Source organism: Scyliorhinus canicula, chromosome 10, assembly GCF_902713615.1.
Source record: "Scyliorhinus canicula chromosome 10, sScyCan1.1, whole genome shotgun sequence".
Taxonomy (NCBI): domain Eukaryota; kingdom Metazoa; phylum Chordata; class Chondrichthyes; order Carcharhiniformes; family Scyliorhinidae; genus Scyliorhinus; species Scyliorhinus canicula.
Window position 1 is genome coordinate 85798495 of NC_052155.1, and position 21615 is coordinate 85820109.

Genomic DNA, 21615 nt, shown 5'->3' on the forward strand with positions numbered 1-21615 from the left:
GTTTGATGGGGAGGGTGAAAGCTGATCTGGCAAGGTGGGATGGTACAGGCGGTTAAAATGAATATGCTGCTGCGATTCCGGTTTATTTCTCAATGCCTGACGATTTTCCTGCTGAAGGCATTTTTTAGAGAAATTGAGGGGATACCTCGTTCTAATGGGGAGGGAAGGTAGCCAGAATTAAAAAGGTGATCCTGCAGAGAGGAAGGCAGGCTTGGGTCTTCCGAACCTGATGTATTAATACTGGGCGGCGAATGTGGAGAAGGTATGGACCTGGGTCAGAGGGGTTAACTCCCAATGGGTCAGAATGGAGGAGAGTTTGGGTATGGGGTCGGGATTGAAGGCGCTAGCGACAGCGCCGCTCCCGACGGCAACGGGGAGATACTCAGGGAGTACGGTAGCAATAGTTTCGTTGAGAATTTGGAGGCAGTTTCGACTGCACTTCGGGTTGGGGGTAGGATCAAGGGAAATGCCGATTCGGGGGAACCTTAGATTTGAGCCAGGGAAGTGGGATGGAAATTTTCAGAGATGGGAGGAGAAAGGAATTAGGACACTAACAGATTTGTTTCTTGGGGTCATTTTGTGGGATTGAAGGAGCTGGGGGCAAAGTATGGGCTAGAGCAGGGGGAAATATTTAGATACATGCAGGTTTGAGACTTTGCCAGGAAGGAGATACAGAGCTTCCCAGTAGAGCCGGCTTCCACATTGCTGGAGGTGGTGCTGATGACATGGGGACTGGAGAAGGGGGTAGTATTGGCGGTTTACAGGGCTGTTTTGGAAGAGGATAAGGCGCTGCTGGAAGAGATCAAGGCAAAGTGGGAGGAAGAGTTGGGGGAGGGGTTCTGGTGTGAGGTGCTCCGGAGGGTGAACACATCCACCTTGTGTGCAAGGTTGGGGCTGATACAGCTGAAGATGGTGTATAGAGCGCACCTTACAAGGGCGAGGATGAGCCGGCTCTTTGAGGGGGTAGGAGATGTTTGTGAACGTTGCGGGGGCTGCCCCGCAAACCAGGTTCATATGTTTTGGTCCTGTCCAAAGCTGGAGGATTACTGGAAGGAGGTGTTTAGGGTAATCTCTAAAGTGGTGCATGCGAAACTGGACACATATTCGGGGTGTTGGACCAACCGGGATTTGAAGCGGGTGCGGAGGCAGATGTTGTAGCCTTCGCCATGTTGATTGCCCAAGGTCAAACTGTTAGGTGGAGATCAACCTCTCCACCCTGGCCGGGGGGGGGGGGGGGGGGGGGGGGGGGGGGGGGGGGGGGGGGGGGGGGGGGGGTCTGCTGGAATTCTTGACGCTTGAATAGGGTAAATTTTAACTGGGGGGAAGGATGGAGGGGGTTCTACAGTTCATGGGCGTTATTCATTGTGCACTTTCGAGAATTGGGTCACATCAAACATTAGTGGGTTTTGTGGCTTGGAGGGTTGGGGGGAGAAGAACTATGTGTTAATGGTGACTATGGGTGATTCCGGATTCCTTTTTGTCATTTGAAATGAAATGAAGTGAAAATCGCTTATTGTCACAAGTAGGCTTCAAATGAAGTTACTGCGAAAAGCCCCTAGTCGCCACATTCCGGCGCCTATTCAGGGAGGCTGGTACAGGAATTGAACCGTGCCGCAGGCTTTCCTTGGTCTGCTTTCAAAGCCAGCAATTTAGCCCTGTGCTAAATGTCAACATGCGGGCTAATGTTTGGGGGTTTGGTGGGAGGATGGGGTTGTTATTGATATGGGGGATTGACATTGCATTTGTTACTGATTATTGTTTATTGTTGGGTGTAAATTTGGGAGAAAATGTGAAAAAGAAGAATTAAAAAAAACCAAGGTGATACAAATATAGCATTTCTTATCAGTTTGCATTGTTAACCTAATATATTTGTGTGCTTTTCAGCGGAAAAGGATTACTGGAATGGTGCAGAGATTCTTGTTTTTACATGATGCGCAGGACGAGGAGATTACCTGCAAGAGAACAAGTAGTCTTGTGAAGAAATGTACACCTTCAATTGCAAAATCATGGAATCAATGTGGAGAAGGTTTCCAAGAAGTTTCACCAATAGAGGTAAGATAACGTAATATATTAGCAACATAGAATGGATCGCCTGTAAAAACTGAATTGTATGTTTATGTAGCATGTGGTGGATGAATAGGAAGTTAGTGAAAATGAAATAATGGGGTGAGAGGGCATGTGTGGATATCATGAAATAAAAGTGATGCTAGAAACATGGTTATGAAATTGAATGAATGACATGAAACAGTAGTGGTGAATGGATGTTTTTCAGTCTGGAGGAAGGTTTGTAATGGACTTCCCAGGTGTCAGTGTTGGAACTATTGCTTTACTTGATATATTTTAATGACCCAGACCTTGATGTACAGGGCACAATTTCACAATTTGAAGATGATACAAAATTTGGAAGCATTGCGAACTGAGAGTGGAATAGTGTAGAGTTTCAAAGGACATGGGCAAATTGTTGAGTAGCAGATGAGATTCAATGCAGAAAAGTATGAAGTGATTCATTTTGGTAGTAAGAATGTGGATAGGCAATATCAAATGAAGGGATACCCTTCTAAAGAGGATGGAGGAGCAGGGGTGCCTGGATGTATATGTGCAGAAGTCATTGAATATGGCAGAACAGGTTGAGAGCACAGTTCTTAAAGTGTACAGTCACCTAGGCTTTATTATTAGGGGTATAGAACACAAGAGCAAAAAGGTTATGCTAAACTTGTATAAAACACTGGTTTGGCCTGAACTGGACTGCACACTTTCGGAAAGATGTGAAAGTATTAGGGAGGATCCAAAAAAAGATGCATAAGAGTAGTTTTGGTGATGAGAAACTTCAGTTACATGGATAGATTGGAGAATTTGACGCTGTTTGCCTTTGAGAAGAGAGGGCACAGATTCAATGTAGTTGGCAATCAAGAAGCAATGGAGTCTAGAAGAGAAACATTTTTATGGAGTGGGTGATTAAGATCTGGAATGCACTGCCGAAGAGTGTGGTGGAGGTTTGTTCAATAGCGGCAATCAAATGGGAATTGGGTTATCTGAAAAGGAAGAATGTGCCGGATTGTGAGTAGAAGGTAAAGGAATGGAATTAGGTGTATTGTTCATTTGGAGAGCTGTTGAGAGATTTGTTTTTCTTCTGCTGGTGGGGAATTTAGACCCTTTGCTTATTTGTCTTTTATCTTACATATTGGTAACCTTAGATCATAAAAATAAGAGATTATTTTTTAATTGCATTGACGAATGAAATAAATAATCTCACATTGAATGACTTTTCCTGGACTCTGCTCACTTCCTCCAGATTAAAGGACTTAGTTATGCTCGTCTCTTGGACAGGAAATACTGATCACTCTTCTTGCCCTGTACTGGGCTCTTCCCTGATCACTTATTTTCCATTGCATAGGTGTTCAGCCCTGACTGAGGGAATTTCATTAATTATACTTCAGATGTCCATTGATCTTTATAATTCTCAGTCTTTCCTTCCCTCCCTGAACTTCTTTGCCTCATTGTCCCGCACAACTACGTAGATCATATTATTAGTTCCTGCATTCTGTTCAGGCCCCTTTTCTTTATCCAAGTTTTTCATTGTCCCTTTTGCAGTAAAAATGCAACCTTTCATCCCAGCGCTTGCAAAACATTCTGCTTTTTTCTCAGCCTGGATTTTCCCTCTATTTTGATAGACAGGATCCTTGACTAGGCCCATTCCATAAGATCTTGACAAAGGAGCAGAATTAGGCCATTCGGCCCATCGAGTCTGCTCCGCCATTCAATCATGGCTGATACGTTTCTCATCCCCATTTGCTTGCTTTCTCCAATTCCAATTGTACTGTTTCATCTCTTCTCTTTCCACCACCTACCACAATAATATTAAGATTCCCCCTTGACCTCACCTACTTTCCGATCAGCCTCTGCATCTGACAGATTATCACCTGCTATTTCATGATCGCATTATCAAACACATGTCCCTCTTTTTGGCTTCTGAGGCAACTGTTGCTCATCTAACATTTCCATTAACTGTTTCCCTTCCCCCAGGCTGTTTGCAAGCTGAAGAGATACTTCATCTTTTCCCACATTACTGGCCAGGGCCCTAGACAGTGAATCATCTGAACTTCCTCTAAATTAATGTACATGGGAGACAACTTGATTTGGTGATGCAACGAGTCCTCTTGCGAGATTTGCAATGCTGAACGCCTTCGAGATCTAATAAGATCTTGAGAGACGTCATGATCTGGATCGAGTCCTTGCTGGGCGAGATCCAGATTTACATATTTAAGTGAGCAGTTGGACCAAATAAGTCTGCTTCCGAGGCCCGGGAATGAATGCCGTTGACTGGGAGACCTCACCATAACGCCGTCTAGAACTGGTCCACATAAACGTGGAACAGACGTAATACCACCTGAGGGGTCTCCCAGGTGCCGGAGGCTACAGTAAAACTCAAAGGGGGGGGTTGAGAGATCGGGGTGACATTTTAAAATGGCGCCCCAATCTCTTCAGTTCCTCAGTGCGGGAAATTACGTCAGTGCATTTTCGGCAGGGTGATCCTGATTAAGGCCAAAAAAAAAAGAATCCCTTTTGATAGTGGGGTCATTCACGGTGCTGCAGGCGCTGAGAAACACCCCGCTGAATATGCCCAAAACAGGACTCTTTTTTGGCGTGGCAAAATGTGGCATGAACTTGCGTTTCAAGGCATCTTTCACTTTGAAATCCTCTGGCTTTAATATTGACATTAATAACTAAGGTCTCAAATATAGTTTCCTTTCTCTCATCACGAAATATTGGATGGGAGAGTCAGTGTTTGCATGGAAGGGCACACTTGAACTTGGGACAGGAAGCATCAATCAGAATACTGTGCTCATGGCAATGTGGAAAATTGCCCAGGTGTGTCCTGTACAGAAGAAACAGGACAAATCCAACACGGCCAATTACCGCCCTATCAGTCTACTCTCAAATCATCAGTAAAGTGATGGAAGGGGTCATAAACAGTGCTCTATCAAGCAGCACTTACTCAACAATAACCTGCTCACTGACGCTCAGTTTGGGTTCCGCCAGGGTGACTCAACTCCCGACTTCATTACAGCCTTGGTTCAAACATGGACAAAAGAGCTGAACTCCGGAAGTGAGGTGAGAATGACTGCCCTTGACATCAAGGCAACATTTGACTGAGTATGGCATCAACGAGCCCCAGAAAAACTGGAGTCAACGGGAATCAGAGTGGAAACTCTCCTCTGGTTGGAGTCATACCTAGCAGAAAGGAAGATGATTGTTGTTGGAGATCAGTTATCACAGCTCCATGACATCACTGCAGGAATTTCGCAGGGTAGTGTCCTAGGCCCAACCATCTTCAGCTGCTTCATGAATTACTTTTCTTACAGCATCAAGTCAGATGTGGGGATGATCGCTGATGAATGCGCAATGTTCAGCAAATTCTTGACTCCTCAGACGCTGAAGCAGTCCATGTGCAAATGCAGCACTACTTGGATAATATCCAGGCTGGGCTGACAAGTGACAAGTAACCTTTATGTCACCAGGTGCCAAGCAATGACCATCTCCAATAAGAGAATTAAAACATCACCCCATGACATTCAATGGCATTACCATCACTGAATTTCCCTACTCTCATAGAATCATAGAATTTACAGTGCAAAAGAAAGCCATTCGGTCCATCGAGTCTGCATCGGCCCTTGGAAAGAGCACCCCACTTGAGCCCACGCCTACACCCCATCCCATTAACTCCACCTGACCTTTTGGACACTAAATGGCAATTTAGCATGGCCAATCCACCTCATCTTCACATTTTTGGACTGTGGGAGGAAACTGGACCACCCAGAGGAAACTCACACAGACACAAGGAGAAAGTCCACACAGACAGTCACCCAAGGCCCGAATTAAACCGGGCTCCTTGGAGTTGTGAGGCAGCAGTGCTAACCACTGTCCACCGTGCTGCCAATCAATGGATTCGGGGTTGCCATTGACCAGAAACTGAACTAGACAGTTATATAAATACTGTGGCTGCTAATGAGGGTCAGAGGCTCGGAATCCTGCAGCGAGTAACCTGCCTCCTGACTCCCCAAAGCCTGTCCACCATCTATAAGGCACAACCAAGAATGTGATGGAGTACTCCCCACTTGCCTGGATGAGTGCAGCTCCAACAACACTGAAGAGGCTCAACACCATCCAGGACAAAGCAGCTCGCTTGAATGGCATACCACCCATAAACATTCACTCCCTCCACCACCAACGCACAGTGTGCACCATCTACAAGATGCAGGGCCTCCCCAAGGCTCCTTAGGCAGAACCTTCCAAGCCCATGACCACTACCATCTAGAAGAACAAGGACAGCAAATACATGGGAACACCACCATCTGGAAGTTCCCCTCCAAGTCACTCACCATCCTGACTTGGAAATATATCACTGTTCCTTCACTGTTGCTGGGTCATAATCGTGAAACTGCCTCCATAATCGCATAATAGGTGAACCTACACACATGTAGCGTAGCAGTTCAAGGCAGCAGCTGACCACCATATTCTCAAGGGCAATTAGGGATGAGCAATAAATGCTGGCTTAACCAGCAAAGCCCACTTCCTGTAAAAATTAATTTAAAAAAGAACAAATGGCAAGCTGCCCACTTGGGTATAAACTAAAGGTGCAGTTAGTGTTTGTCTTGCAGAAGATCTGGAAAGGTGTTTGCTTCTGAAGCTGCCAAATATCCTTGTTTGTGGTGATGTCTACTTTGGGGGCCTTTGGTTTTCAGTGGTGAGTCTTGCATTTACTTTCAGCATGAGATAAGGTCAACTATTGCTATGATGCTCTCGCACACTCGATTTGGACCTTTGCATTGAGCAACATTTAATGTTGGTTTGATTCTTATAATTGTAGAAATGCTATCAGTTGGACTGATAGCAATCTTCCACCATGTTGCAGTAATGTTGCATGATTGAATAACATTAAGAAACTGGGCTACATATCCACAAGCCTGTAAAATATTCCTGAGAATGTCAGATTTATGAACAATCTAACAGAATTCAAGACAAGGAAGCGCATCTATTTATGGGGGAGGTTCTTTTTTTTAAAAAAAAGTAACCTTTGAGCATTTTGAATATCTAAATATGATGTGACTGCTGTTAATCGTGATTTGGCCAGTAGCAGTTTGTATTGAATGTGATCTGTAAACTGATTGGATATGTATTTGATTAACATTTAGCCACATTAAATGCAGTCCAGATTGCATTCACTAGAATGTTATGTTTATCTGTGATTAGGCTGGCCAGTCTCATCTTTGTCTTCATCAGTTAAATTGTCCTCAATCCGCCACTGTTTATGTAACAAATGTTTTAGTAATGGTTTTAAGAAAACAAACTATTTTCACCAACGCTTTTGTAATGCAAGTATTATACATTGTTATCATTGAGATAGGCAGGGTCCATGATCACAAGTACATTTGAAAAGGGTTTCTTCAACCAAAATGTTTGGAAGCTACAGTCCTACTGGCAGTAGTTAGATTTTTTCAACAGTATACCAATTGTTCTGTGTAGATGCAACTGCAAAATCAGCAGGGTTTTTAGATTGTTGATCAGTATTTTAAAAAATATTTGAAGATCATTCTGGTTAAGAAATTGCTGTTGGTTAAAGCAGCACAATCTTTTAACTTTGAATCTATAGGTTTAAATATGTTTTGAATATATATTTTTTGGATATTAGTGGAATCCTTTTGAAAAATAATTAGATCTGTAATTTAATATTGAAAAATAGCATCCTTTTTGTTGTTTTTTTTAGCACTGTAAAATTTATTGGGAGATGAAGAACATATTTACAGACATTATATGTAACAGAATCTCCACTACAAAACCATTGAGGCCGATTATGATGTTATCAATCACTTTGAATCATTTACAAGGCACATTTTAAAAATAGAGACAAGATCATATCTGGGATTCTTGTAGGTTGCTGTTTGAGTTTATTAAGGATGTTCACCTTCGGACATTAGATCGTAGTTGTATTTTGCAATTCAAACCAGCTGCGTACAACCTGCACAGCCCAAAAAGAAGTTTACAGCAAACAAATTCCAGTTCTTTGGAATAATCATAAGGGAGTATCTGGACCAAATCAAGCCTGTAGCACAAAGCACTCCTGACTGAAATTCACTAAGTTTGTTTGGAGGCCTAGCCAAGTCGGCTAATCCTGCAATGACTAAACCCCATTTCATAATTGGCGACCAGAAAAACACTGTGCGAGGACCTGCTGGGTGATCGTAAAACGGCCTCATCTTGGGAGGAAGCACCAACCCGATCTTGTCCATCACTCGGTGATAATTCGCTCTCAGACCGGACACCACCATATTCCAACTGATTTTTAGAACCGGCAAAGTAATACCAGAAACACACGGCGCCTCTTCAGACAATATCTGATCGTCAGTGTCAGCCGACCGGGAAAAAAAAACCGCGGCCTCGCTTGCTTCGTCCTCCAACTTTGCCCTCTACTTTGCCCCGACTGACCGTGACCAGCATCCTTTTTGTTCTACATGCCCATGTTGCTGAATGTTTTTCGAATGCTTCATGTTACTCATCAATATTTTATTTTAACAGGGTAGCAGCAGGTCTATGGGAGAAGAACAAAAAGTGGTCTGCAGCCTTGCACCTGGACTTCATTCTGTTGAAGGTAGTTTATCTCATATTTTTTTTTTTTTAAATAATTTTTATTGGAATTTTTTACAGAAAATATAAAAATATAACAACAAGTATAGCAACAAGCAGTAATATGTAACTAACAGCCCCATAACACCCACAATTCCCCCCATACCGTAACATCACATGTATCACACTCCCCCCCCCCCCCCCCCCCCCCCCCCCCCGGGTTGCTGCTGCTACTGTCCCAGTACCCTATCGTTGAGCCAGAAAGTCGAGGAAAGGTTGCCACCGTTTAAAGAACCCTTGCACCGATCCCCTCAGGGCGAATTTAACCTTCTCAAGCTTAATGAAGCCCGCCATGTCATTGATCCAGGTCTCCACGCTTGGGGGCCTCGCGTCCTTCCACTGTAGCAAAATCCTTCGCCGGGCTACTAGGGACGCAAAGGCCAGCACACCGGCCTCTTTCGCCTCCTGCACTCCCGGCTCTACCCCAACCCCAAAGATCGCGAGTCCCCATCCTGGCTTGCCCCTGGATCCCACCACCCTCGACACCGTCCTCGCCACCCCCTTCCAGAACTCCTCCAATGCCGGGCATGCCCAGAACATATGGGCATGGTTCGCTGGACTCCCCGAGCACCTGACACACCCATCTTCACCCCCAAAGAACCTACTCATCCTCGTCCCAGTCATATGGGCCCTATGCAGCACCTTGAATTGGATGAGGCTAAGCCGCGCACACGAGGAGGAAGAATTTACCCTCTCCAGGGCATCAGCCCATGTCCCGTCTTCGATCTGTTCCCCCAGTTCCCCCTCCCACTTCGTTCTCAGCTCCTCTACTGACGCCTCTTCCACCTCCTGCATAACCTTGTAGATATCGGATATCTTCCCCTCCCCGACCCAGACCCCCGAGAGCACCCTGTCACTCACCCTCCTCGCGGGGAGCGCAGGGAATCCCTCCACCTGCCGTCTAGCAAATGCCTTTACCTGCAGATATCTAAACATGTTTCCCGGCGGGAGCCCAAATTTCTCCTCCAACTCCCCCAGGCTCGCAAACCTTCCTTCGATAAACAGGTCCCTCAGTTGTCTAATGCCCGCTCTATACCATCCCCGAAATCCCCCATCCATGTTCCCCGGGACGAACCTATGGTTCCCCCTTAACGGAGCTTCCATCGAGCCCCCCACTTCTCCCCTATGTCGCCTCCACTGCCCCCAAATCTGAGGGTAGCCGCCACCACCGGGCTCGTGGTATACCTCGTGGGAGGGAGCGGCCACGGCGCCGTTACCAGGGCCCCCAGGCTTGTATCCCCACAGGACGCTCTCTCCATCCGTTTCCATGCTGCCCCCTCCCCCTTCATCACCCACTTACGCACCATCGACACGTTGGCCGCCCAGTAGTACCCCGAGAGGTTGGGCAACGCCAGCCCCCCCCCATCTCTACTCCGCTCCAAGAAGACCCTCTTCACCCTCGGGGTGCCATGCGCCCAAACAAATCCCATGATACTGCTGGTCACCCTTTTAAAAAAGGCCCTAGGGATAAAGATGGGCAAGCACTGGAAGAGGAACAAGAACCTCGGGAGAACCGTCATTTTGACGGATTCCACTCTGCCTGTCAGCGATAGCGGCACCATGTCCCACCTTTTAAATTCCTCCTCCATCTGTTCCACTAGTCTGGTGAAGTTAAGCTTATGAAGAGCCCCCTAACTCCTGGCCACCTGCACCCCCAGGTACCTGAAACTCTTCACTTCCCTCCTGAAGGGGAGCCTCCCAATTCCCTCCTCCTGATCTCCCGGGTGCACGACAAATACCTCGCTCTTTCCTAAGTTTAGCTTATAGCCGAGAAGCCCCCAAATTCCGCTAACAGCTCCATCACCCCCGGCATTCCCCCCTCTGGGTCCGCCACATATAACAGCAGGTCGTCCGCATACAGCGATACCCGGTGCTCCTCCCCACCCCGCACCAGACCCCTCCACTTCCCTGACTCCCTCAACGCCATGGCCAGCGGTTCAATCGCCAGTGCAAAGAGCAGGGGGGACAGGGGACACCCCTGCCTGGTCCCACGATAAAGCCTAAAATACTCCGATCTCCTTCCATTTGTGACTACACTCGCCATCGGCGCCGCGTAAAGCAGCCTCACCCATTTGATGAATCCCTCCCCAAATCCAAACCTCTCCAGCACCTCCCACAGGTACCCCCCCACTCAACTCTATCAAACGCTTTCTCTGCGTCCAGTGCCACCACTATCTCCGCCTCCCCCTCCACTGCCGGCATCATGATAACATTGAGCAGTCTCCGCACATTCGTATTGAGCTGCCGCCCCTTGACAAATCCTGTCTGATCTTCATGAATTACCTCTGGCACACAATCCTCTATCCTGGTAGCCAGGATCTTCGCCAGCAACTTAGCGTCTACGTTAAGGAGCGAGATCGGCCTATATGATCCGCACTGCAAGGGGTCCTTATCCCGTTTTAGGATCAAAGAGATCAGTGCCCGCGACATCGTCGGGGGCAAGGCCCCTCCCTCCCACACCTCATTGAAAGTTCGCACCAGCAGGGGACCCACCAGGTCCGCATATTTTTTGTAAAATTCTGCCGGGAACCCGTCCGGTCCTGGGGCCTTACCTGACTGCATTTGCCCGATCCCCCTGACTAGCTCCTCCAACTCTATCGGCGCCCCCAGCCCCTCTACCAGCCTCTCTTGAACCCTTGGGAAACATAGCCTGTTCATGAAGCTCTCCATCCCCTCTCTCCCCCTCGGAGGTTCCGACCGGTATAATCCCTCATAAAAGTCCCTAAAGACCCCGTTTACTTCTGTCCCCTTCTGCACTACATTTACACCCCCATCCTTCACTCCCACAATTTCCCTAGCCGCATCTCGCCTACGGAGCTGATGCGCCAACATCCTGCTCGCCTTCTCTCCATACTCATATACCGCGCCCTGCGCCCCCCTCCACTGTGTCTCCGCCTTTCTGGTGGTCAACAAGTCAAACTTGGCCTGCAACCTGCGCCATTCTCCCAGCAACCCTTCCTCCGGTGCCTCCGCATATCTCCTGTCGACCTCCAGAAGCTCTCCCACCAGTCTCTCCCTCTCCTTCCTCTCCCTCCTTTCCCTGTGGGCCCGGATGGAGATCAGCTCCCCCTGGATCACTGCTTTCAGAGCCTCCCAGACCATCCCCACCTGGACCTCCCCCGTATTATTGGTATCCAGATACCCCTCAATGCTTTTCCGAACCCTCATACACACCTCCTCCTCCGCCAGCATCCCCACATCCAGGCGCCAGAGCAGGCGCTGGTCCCGTGCCTCCCCCATCTCCAGATCAACCCAGTGCGGGGCATGGTCCGAAATCGCTATGGCCGAATACTCGGCATCCTGCACCCTCGGGATCAATCCCCTACTCAGGACAAAAAAGTCTATCCGGGAATAAACCCTATGGGCGTGAGAGAAAAAGGAATACTCCCGCGCTCTTGGTCTCCCAAACCTCCAGGGATCCACCCCTCCCATCTGGTCCATGTATCCCCTCAGCACTTTGGCCGCCGCTGGTCTCCTACCCGTCCTTGAACTGGACCGGTCCAGTGTGGGATCCAGCTCTGTGTTAAAATCTCCCCCCATGATCAGGCCCCCTGCCTCCAGGTCCGGGATGCGGCCCAACAATCGCCTCATGAAGCCAGCATTATCCCAATTCGGGGCATATACTTTCACCAGCACCACCTTCTCTCCCTGCAGCCTACCCCTCACCATGATATACCTGCCCTCCTTGTCCGACACCACCTCAGCCGCCTCAAACGCCACCCTCTTCCCCACTAGAATCGCCACCCCCCGGTTCTTCGCGTCCAATCCTGAATGATAAACCTGCCCCACCCACCCCTTCCTCAGACGGACCTGGTCCGCCACCTTCAGGTGGATCTCCTGGAGCATAGCGACGTCCGCCTTCAACCCCCTTAGATGGGAGAACACCCTGGTTCTCTTAACCGGCCCGTTCAGCCCCCTCACGTTCCAGGTAATCAGCCGGATCAGAGGGCAACCCACCCCCCTCCCCCGCCGACTAGCCATAGCTTGGCAGATGTTCTCCCCAGGCCAGCACACCCCGCTCGACCCGTTCCCCATGGTGATAGCGCCTCTCCTCTTCCCCCCCCGGCCCCCATTGGCTCCTTCCTCGTCGTTCCAGCAGCAACCCGGTATCCCCCCCCCACCCCCCTCCCCCTCCCAGGCTAGGACCCCTCCTAGCCGCGACGCACCCTCCATGGTACTTCCGTGAGTCAGCTGACTTCTGCTGACCCCGGCAGCTCCCGCCAAAACCTATCCCCTCCCGGCATGGGGTCATCCCCCTCTTGCCACACCTCCTTGGCATTGCTGCAGCGCGGGAAAAAAGACCCGTAGAGGCCCCGCCCCCACCGCAAGCTCCACCCCCCCGTCCCGCAGCGCGGGAAACCAGAGGAAAGCTCGCGCTTTCACACTGCCACACCCCACCCTTCTGACGCAGTTCCCCAAAATCCAGTTTCCCCTCAATCCCCAGCCCCGTACAGAAGAGAACATATAGAACACAAACCCCCAACACTCCCCACCTAACCCACAACCATGCCCAACAAACAAACCCATCCGTAACCAGAGCAAACAGAAAACCAGCATACATAACACACATGTCGAAGTTGAAAAAGTTGAAACAGTTGGAACAAAACAGCCACAGCGGAAACAACGCCGGCCAAAGTATGTCCCCAGGCCCTAGTTCGAGTCCAGCTTCTCCGCCTGTGCAAAGGCCCACGCCTCCTCCGGGGACTCGAAGTAATGGTGCCGGTCTTTGTATGTCACCCACAGGCGCGCAGGCTGCAGCATTCCAAACCTGACCTGCTTAGCATGAAGCACCGTCTTCGTCCGGTTGAACCCGGCCCGCCGCTTAGCCACCTCCGCACTCCAGTCCTGGTAGATCCTCACTACTGAATTCTCCCATTTGCTGCTCCTCTCTTTCTTGGCCCAGCGCAGCACACACTCCTGGTCACTGAATCGGTGGAACCGCACCAGCACCGCCCTCGGGGGCTCACCTGCCTTGGGCCTCCTGGCCATCACTCTGTGCGCTCCCTCGAGCTCCAGGGGCAAATGGAAGGACCCCGCTCCCATCAACGAGCTCAACATCGTGGTCACATACGCCGGGAGATCCGACCCCTCCAACCCCTCCGCCAGGCCCAGGATCCTCAGATTCTTTCGCCTCGTGCGAACGTCCAGCTCCTCCAAGCGGTCCTGTAACTTTTTATGAAGTGCCTCGTGCAACTCCACTTTCCCAACGAGGACCACGGCCTCCTCCTCTCTTTCAACGGCCTGCTGCTGCAACTCCCGGATAGACTCCTCCTGTGCCGCCTGGGTCCCAAGCAGCTTGGTCGTAGTTGCATTCATGGAGTCCAGCAGCTCAGCCTTCAGCTCAGCAAGACAACGTAGGCGCAAGGCCTGTTGCTCCTGCGCCCACTTCCACCAGTCCTCGGGTGTTGCGCCGGCCGCCATTTTGTTTTTCTTCCCCCGTTTTTTTGGGGGAGTTACTGCAGCCTTTTTCACCATATAATGTGGGGCAAGTTCTTCCAGGCACCTTCCCCCACCGGGATGCGTAGAAACAGCGCCGTTTGGGGCCCTCAAAACGGCCACAAATCCGTAAATAGCGGGAGTGCCGGCCGCCATTTTGTTTTTCTTCCCCCGTTTTTTGGGGGGAGTTACTGCAGCCTTTTTCTTCTTCCCACTCCGGGTGAGCACCATATAGTGTGGGGCAAGTTCTTCCAGGCACCTTCCCCCACCGGGATGCGTAGAAACAGCGCCGTTTGGGGCCCTCGAAACGGCCCAAAAGTCCCTAAATAGCGGGAGCTGCCGAACGTGCGGCTTAGCTCCGCATAGCCGCAACCGGAAGTCTGAGTTTACCTCATATTAAGTGCTTGCTGTTCCCACCTTTCTCTCATTTTTTTCCTGAAGGTGCTGGCTATCTTTAGAATACAAAATCACAGATACAAACAGCCATCTGATACTCATCAGTAACTATTTCTGTGAACTAGGCAGCAAGGATGGGCTTTCTATTTGACTGCACATGGCAATGTACTGTTATTGGACTAGTAAACCAGAGGTGGGGCAACACGGTGGCACAGTGGTTAGCATTGCTGCCTCACTGCGCTGAGGTCCCAGGCTCGATCCCGGCTCTGGGTCACTATCCGTGTGGATTTTGCACATTCTCCCCGTGTTTGCGTGGGTTACACCCCCACAACGCAAAAATGTGCAAGCTAGGTGGATTGGCCACGCTAAATTGCCCCTTAATTGGAAAAAAATTAATTGGGTACTCTTTTAAAAAAAAAATAAAAAAATGTTTTTACAATGTAAAACAGAGGCGCAAGCGAATACTCTGGGGACCTGTGTTCAAATCCCACCATTGCAGCTAGTGGGATTTAAGTCAGTTAATTAATAGGTGCAGAATTAAAAGCTAGTCCTAGTAATAGTGACCATGAAACTATTGGATAGTTGTAAAAAGCCATCTGGTTCTCTAAAGGCTATTGGTGAAGAAAATCTGTTGTCCTTGCCTGGTCTGGCCACATGTGACTCCAGACCCATAGTAATATGATTGACTATTAATTTCCCTTTGAAATGGCCGGACAAGCCACTCAGTTGTATTAAACCACAACAGAAAAATTAAAAGAAAATAAAACTGGACAGACAACCTGGCATCGAACTAGGCAACAAAAAGAACAATGGCACATCTTGTCCAGTTGACCCTGCAAAACCCTCCTTTCCAAAATTTGGTTACATGTCCCACAGATTAGCCAAGTAACAGCCTGACATAGTCAAATAAGAACATAAGAACTAGGAGCAGGAGTAGGCCATCTGGCCCCTCGAGCCTGCTCCGCCATTCAATGAGATCATGGCTGATCTTTTGTGGACTCAGCTCCACTTTCCGGCCCGAGCACCATAACCCTTAATCCCTTTATTCTTCAAAAAACTATCTATCTTTACCTTAAAAACATGTAATGAAGGAGCCTCAACTGCTTCACTGGGCAAGGAATTCCATAGATTCACAACCCTTTGGGTGAAGAAGTTCCTCCTAAATTCAGTCCTAAATCTACTTCCCCTTATTTTGAGGCTATGTCCCCTAGTTCTGCTTTCACCCGCCAGTGGAAACAACCTGCCCGCATCTATCCTATCTATTCCCTTCATAATTTTAAATGTTTCTATAAGATCCCCCCTCATCCTTCTAAATTCCAACGAGTACAGTCCCAGTCTACTCAACCTCTCCTCATAAGCCAACCCCTTCAGCTCTGGGATTAACCTAGTGAATCTCCTCTGCACACCCTCCAGTGCCAGTGCGTCCTTTCTCAAGTAAGGAGACCAAAACTGAACACAATACTCCAGGTGTGGCCTCACTAACACCTTATACAATTGCAACATAACCTCCCTAGTCTTAAACTCCATCCCTCTAGCAATGAAGGACAAAATTCCATTTGTCGTCTTAATCACCTGTTGCACCTGTAAACCAACCTTCTGTGACTCATGCACTAGCACACCCAAGTCTCTCTGCACAGCGGCATGCTTTAATATTTTATCGTTTAAATAATAATCCCGTTTGCTGTTATTCCTACCAAAATGGATAACATCACATTTGTCGACTTGTATCTTACAGCCAATGTCATACCACCAGCAGGACAGATCCTGCAAAGGTGGCACAATGGTATACATTCAGGAGGGTGTTTCTATAGGACGGCACAGTTTATACAGTCAGGCAAACATTGCCCTGAACATTAATCCTGACTGCAGGAAGTCTCAAGTACCAGGCCAAACATGGACAAAAAAAAATCTCCTGTTGATTACCACCTATCACCCTTCCTCACCTGATGAATCAGTACTCCTCCATGTTGAACAGCAATTGGAAGAGTCACTAACGGTAGCAAGGGCACAAAAGTTGGGGACTTCAGTGCCCGGCACCAAGAGTGGCTCAGTAGCAGCAGTACTGATGAAGCTGGCCAAGTTGTGAAGGACACATCTGACAAACTGGGCTGCCACAGGTGGTGAGGGAATCAATAAGAGAAAAGAAACTGCTCGATCTTACCCTCACCTGTCTCCTTGCCACAGATGTATCTGTCCTTGGCAGTATTAGCAGGAGTGACCAATGCATAGTCCTTGTGGAGATGAAGCCCCATCTTCACACTGAGGACACCATTCATCATGTGTGTCACTACCACTGTGTTAAATGGGATAAATTCAGCACAAATCAAACAGTTCTAAATTGGGCAACCATGAGGCATTGTGTACTATCAGTAGCAACAGAATTACATTCACCCACGATCTGTAATCTCAGGGCCTGGCAAATCCCCCCCAGGGAACAAGCCTGGTTCAAAGAAGAGTGCAGGAGGAGCAGTACCAGGTGTGCCAAAAATAAGGTGTCAACCTGGTGAAGCTATAACACAGGAATACCTCCATGCCAAACAGCACAAGCAGCATGCGAGAGGTAAGCAATCCAACAATCAATTTATCAGATCAAGGTTCTACAGCCTTGCCACTTCCAGTCATGCATGGTGATGGAAAATCAAACATATAAATATCCCTGCCTTCAATTTGTTGGAGTCCAACTTGTCAGTGCAAAAGCCAAGGCTCAAGCATTTTCAACCATAGTCAGCCAGAACAAATGATCCATTTTGACCTCCTCCTGAGATCCCCCAACATCACCGATGCCTGTCTTAAATTCCCCAGTGTCACAGATGCCAGTCTTTAATCAGTTCAATTCATTCCAAATGATAAAAAATTGCTCAAGGAGCTGGATGCAGCAAAGGCTATGAGCCCTGACAACATTCCAGCAGTAGTACTGAAGACTTGTGCTCCAGAACTAGCCACATCCCTAATCAAGCTGTTCCAGTGCAGCTCCAACACTGGCATCTACTTGACAATGTGGAAAATTGACAAGATATGTCCTATCCACAGAAAGCAGGAAAATCCAACCTAGCCAATTACTGCCCCATCAATCTCGATCATCAGGAATGTGATGGAAGGGGATGTTGACGATTCTAACAACAACTCTTACTCACCAATAACTTGCTCACTAGTGCTCAGTTTTAGTTGTGTGAGGGTCACCCAGCTCCTGACCTCATTACAGCCTTGGTCCAAATATGAATAAGAGAACTGAATTTCAGAGGTGAGATGAGACTGACTGTCCTTGACATCAAGACAGGATTTGACTGAGTGTGACATCAAGGAGCCCTGGCAAAATGGAAGACAATGTGAACCAGAGGGATATTCTCCACTGGTTGCAGCCATACCTAGCACAAAGGAAGATGGTTGTCACTATTGAGGTCAATAATTTCAGCCCTGGGACATCGCTGAAGGAGTTACTCAGGACAGTGTCCTAGACCCAACCATCTTCAGTTGCTTCATCAGGGACCTTCACTCCATCATAAAGTCAGAAGTGGGGATGATTGCTGATGATTGCACAAGTTCTTGGTAACATTTAAGCCACCTCAGATATTGAAGCAGTGAATCAGGGGTTATGGGGAGAAGGCAGGAGAATGGGGATGAGAAAATATCAGCTGTGATTGAATGGCGGAGCAGACTCGATGGGCCAAGTGGCCTAATTCTGCTCCTATGTCTTATGGTCTTATACCAATATGCAGCAAGACCTGGACAACATTCAGGCTTGGGCTAATGTTACATTAACTTGCCAGCTAAATGCTAGGCAAGAACTATAATTGAACAAAAGAGAATCTAATCACCTCCCCCTGACATTCAACATCATTACCTTTGCTGAATCACTCATGATTAATATCCATGGGTTAGGATTGTCTAGAAACAGAACTGGACTGTTGTATGGGCAGTGACCCATGCAACAGCAGCTTGAGTTATGTAGTACCTTTATTGGTTAAAAACTGTAACAAAGGCACAGCTGAGAGTTTCAGCAGCAGATGATCTGGGGCAGGAGTGGAGACCCTCCATAGACATCTCTAGACCTCTAACCTTTTAAAATATGTTCCTTAAAAACTATTCTTTGTCTGGCTTTTAATCAACTGTCCTTACATCTGCCATTCTAATTTGTTGACACATTTTGTTTGATGACACTGCTATGTAGCACCTTAGATAAATCAAAAATGAGAGTTGCCAGTTTTTATTGCTGTGTGAATCCCTGTCCTTCAAAAGAGATTGGTGAAATTAAACAGGCAGCAAATTGGGGTAGGCAGAAGGGGGAAATGGGAAATGACAGTAAAAGCATAAGTTTAAGAAAATATGTAGAAAATGCACTGATCAGTTAGAACAATAGTCTGCTGGTTGACAAGCTGAATGAAAATTCTGACAGTTTTAATAAGAACAACAGGTCAAATAAACTATTGTAATTACTGTAATTTCTATTCCTGTAGCATTAATATAATGCCAGGAATTCAGATGCTATATTTCGAACCCACCACATAAGCTTGAGATTGTAGCCTTCATCTTTCCACAGTCCTTTTTTATTTCAATAGTAGTCAGGAAGTTGCAATACGACAGCACTTGTCCAATGATTGCAACATGACATAATCTACATGGAGGATGCTGCTGACTTTGATTTAGCAAATAACTGGACATGTATTATTTTTTATGGACGAGTGGGCAGTGTTTTACCAGCATTATAGATAGTGTGAATGTGATAAATGACTCGGAGAATTGGGGAAGAATTTTAAAATCCAAACAACTGCAGTATGCAATGAGAGCATAAATTAAGAACCCGACTTAACAGAGTGGCAGGTTGTTCATTCCTACCCATGCATTCCTGATCTTGGCCATGTTATTGTGGGGAAAGAACAAGCTTTTGGACACAGTCCAGAAGAGAGAAAAGAATGTCAATTATTTTGCCTGACCTGAGACACCTCCTAGTGGTTGTTTTAAGAGAGGCATTGGATAACATGCTGGAGCAGACGACTATTTATTTGCACACATGCATTATGGGACAAAGGGATTAAATCGGGGAAAACGCAGCATTACTTATAAAGCTGGAGATGCTTCTCATCCAAAACAATATTAATCATAATAATTTTAATGTATTTTTCCACCATTTTAGAGGCCTGTTCTTTTATATCAGAGCCACTCTGTTGACTATTCCAGAGTTCAATTTTTATAGAAAATCCTGCTATTTCAGCATCAAGGTTAAATACTGAATGCTTCCTGTGGCTCCAACTTGAGTTGAGAGGCCTAAAATGCTGGATCTTCAAAGGCTGGATTAAAATGTTTAATTGGTAATATCTGAGATGTATATTTTTCATATTTCCAGAATTTTGCCAATTATTCTAAACAGCTGGCTTGTAATGCAGAACAAGGCTAGCAGCACAGGTTCAATTCCCGTACCGGCCTCCCCGAACAGGCGCCGGAATGTGGCGACTAAGGACTTTTTGCAGTAACTTCATTGAAGCCTACTTGTGACAAGCTATTATTCATCGTGACTATTATCTGCTCTGTGTACAGGTTGCATTTCTCCATATATAAGTACTTAATTTATATTTTAACCTTTGAGCATTTCTAGTCCTGTAGGTGTCCAGGATCCAGCGCAACAGTAAATCTACTATGCAACATTGCCAGAAGAGTGGAGATGAGTACCCACGTAAAATGATAAATCCTCAGTCAGTTAGTAATTTTTAAATTTCTATTGGCAGATTAGTTGCTTTAATAATTTTCCAATATTACAACAGTGACTTACTGCATTTCAAAAGCACTTCATTGGTTGTAAAGTGCTTTCTGGCATCCTAAAGGATGCAATATATGAAATCTATTTTTCTTTGCTTTCTTTATTTTGCCTTCTTACTGTGAGCTAAAAATTAGGATGTTCCTGTTTTCAGAATTTTGAACTTGTAAACTTTGTTGTTTGAATACTGCACTCATTAAGAATAGAAGAAATCAGACGAGGAACAGGCTATATGGTCCCAATTCAGCACCGCAATTCAGTTAGATCATCGGTGACCTGATCTTCGCCTCAGTTCCACTGTACTGTTTGTTCCCTACAACCTAGATCAAGAGTCTGTATGGGGCTACATTTTATGCACCTCCTCTGGGTGTATTTTCAGAGGAGGCGCATACAAAATAGGGCATCTGTCAACCCTACTACCTTCCCATTTATCCCAGAGCTGGGTGGGTGGGGGGCAGAATCTGCAGCCCACTTGCCACTTTTGAATAATCAAAGACCAATTAGGCTTGTTACCAAGCCAGTTGACATTGATAATTTGCTGCCCACTCCATAAAACAACAGGACTCAGCTGACCGTTTCCTTTTCACTAGTGTCCTTTAGAAGGATACTAAATGTCAATCTTCACTTTTGTTTAAACTTCTCATGTGCCTCTATGGCATCAGCCCCAATTCTTCCAGAGCTTTGGGGCAGCACGGTAGCATGGTGGTTAGCATAAATGCTTCACAGCTCCAGGGTCCCAGGTTCGATTCCCGGCTGGGTCACTGTCTGTGCGGAGTCTGCACGTCCTCCCCGTGTGTGCGTGGGTTTCCTCTGGGTGCTCCGTTTTCCTCCCACAGTCCAAAGATGTGCGGGTTAGGTGGATTGGCCATGCTAAATTGCCCGTAGTGTCCTAAAAAGTAAGGTTGGGGGGGGGGTTATTGGGTTACGGGTATAGGGTGGATATGTGGGTTTGAGTAGGGTGATCATGGCTCGGTTCAACATCGAGGGCCGAAGGGCCTGTTCTGTGCTGTACTGTTCTATTCTATTCTATTCTATTCTATAGCTGTAGCTGTGTGTTCATTGCTGTAGCAGTGGCCATTGTATTTTTGCACAATTCACCCAGTTTTTTGCATTCTCTGGCACTAATTTGGATTGACTTTTGTTAATCTAATGCAACATTTATTTTGTTAATGATACATGGGTTTTATTCACAAATTCACAGAATTGTGACAGTCCAGAAGGACGCAATTCAGTCAATCATGTCTGCATTGGCTCTTTGAATGAGCAGAGTACTGAGTGGCATTCTCCCACCTTCTCCCAGTAACCCTGTAGATTCTTCCTTTTCAGGTAACAGTCTAATTCCATTCTGAATG

The 21615-nt window shown here is 47.1% G+C and overlaps 1 protein-coding gene across 7 annotated transcripts in view; it reads left to right on the plus strand.

Moving 5' to 3' along the window:
• The window catches only part of spidr (scaffold protein involved in DNA repair), a 417755-nt gene that overhangs the window by 10319 nt on the left and 385821 nt on the right, over nucleotides 1-21615 (plus strand). For 5 of the 7 annotated variants that reach the window (XM_038809295.1, XM_038809300.1, XM_038809296.1 and 2 more), the window contains 2 exons: nucleotides 1885-2052; nucleotides 8575-8647. In XM_038809295.1, the coding sequence (XP_038665223.1) occupies nucleotides 1885-2052; nucleotides 8575-8647 (241 nt within the window). Of the gene's footprint in view, nucleotides 1-1884; nucleotides 2053-8574; nucleotides 8648-20104; nucleotides 20206-21615 lie in introns of those variants that run through there. The other 2 variants (XM_038809302.1, XM_038809301.1) reach the window with 2 other exon arrangements.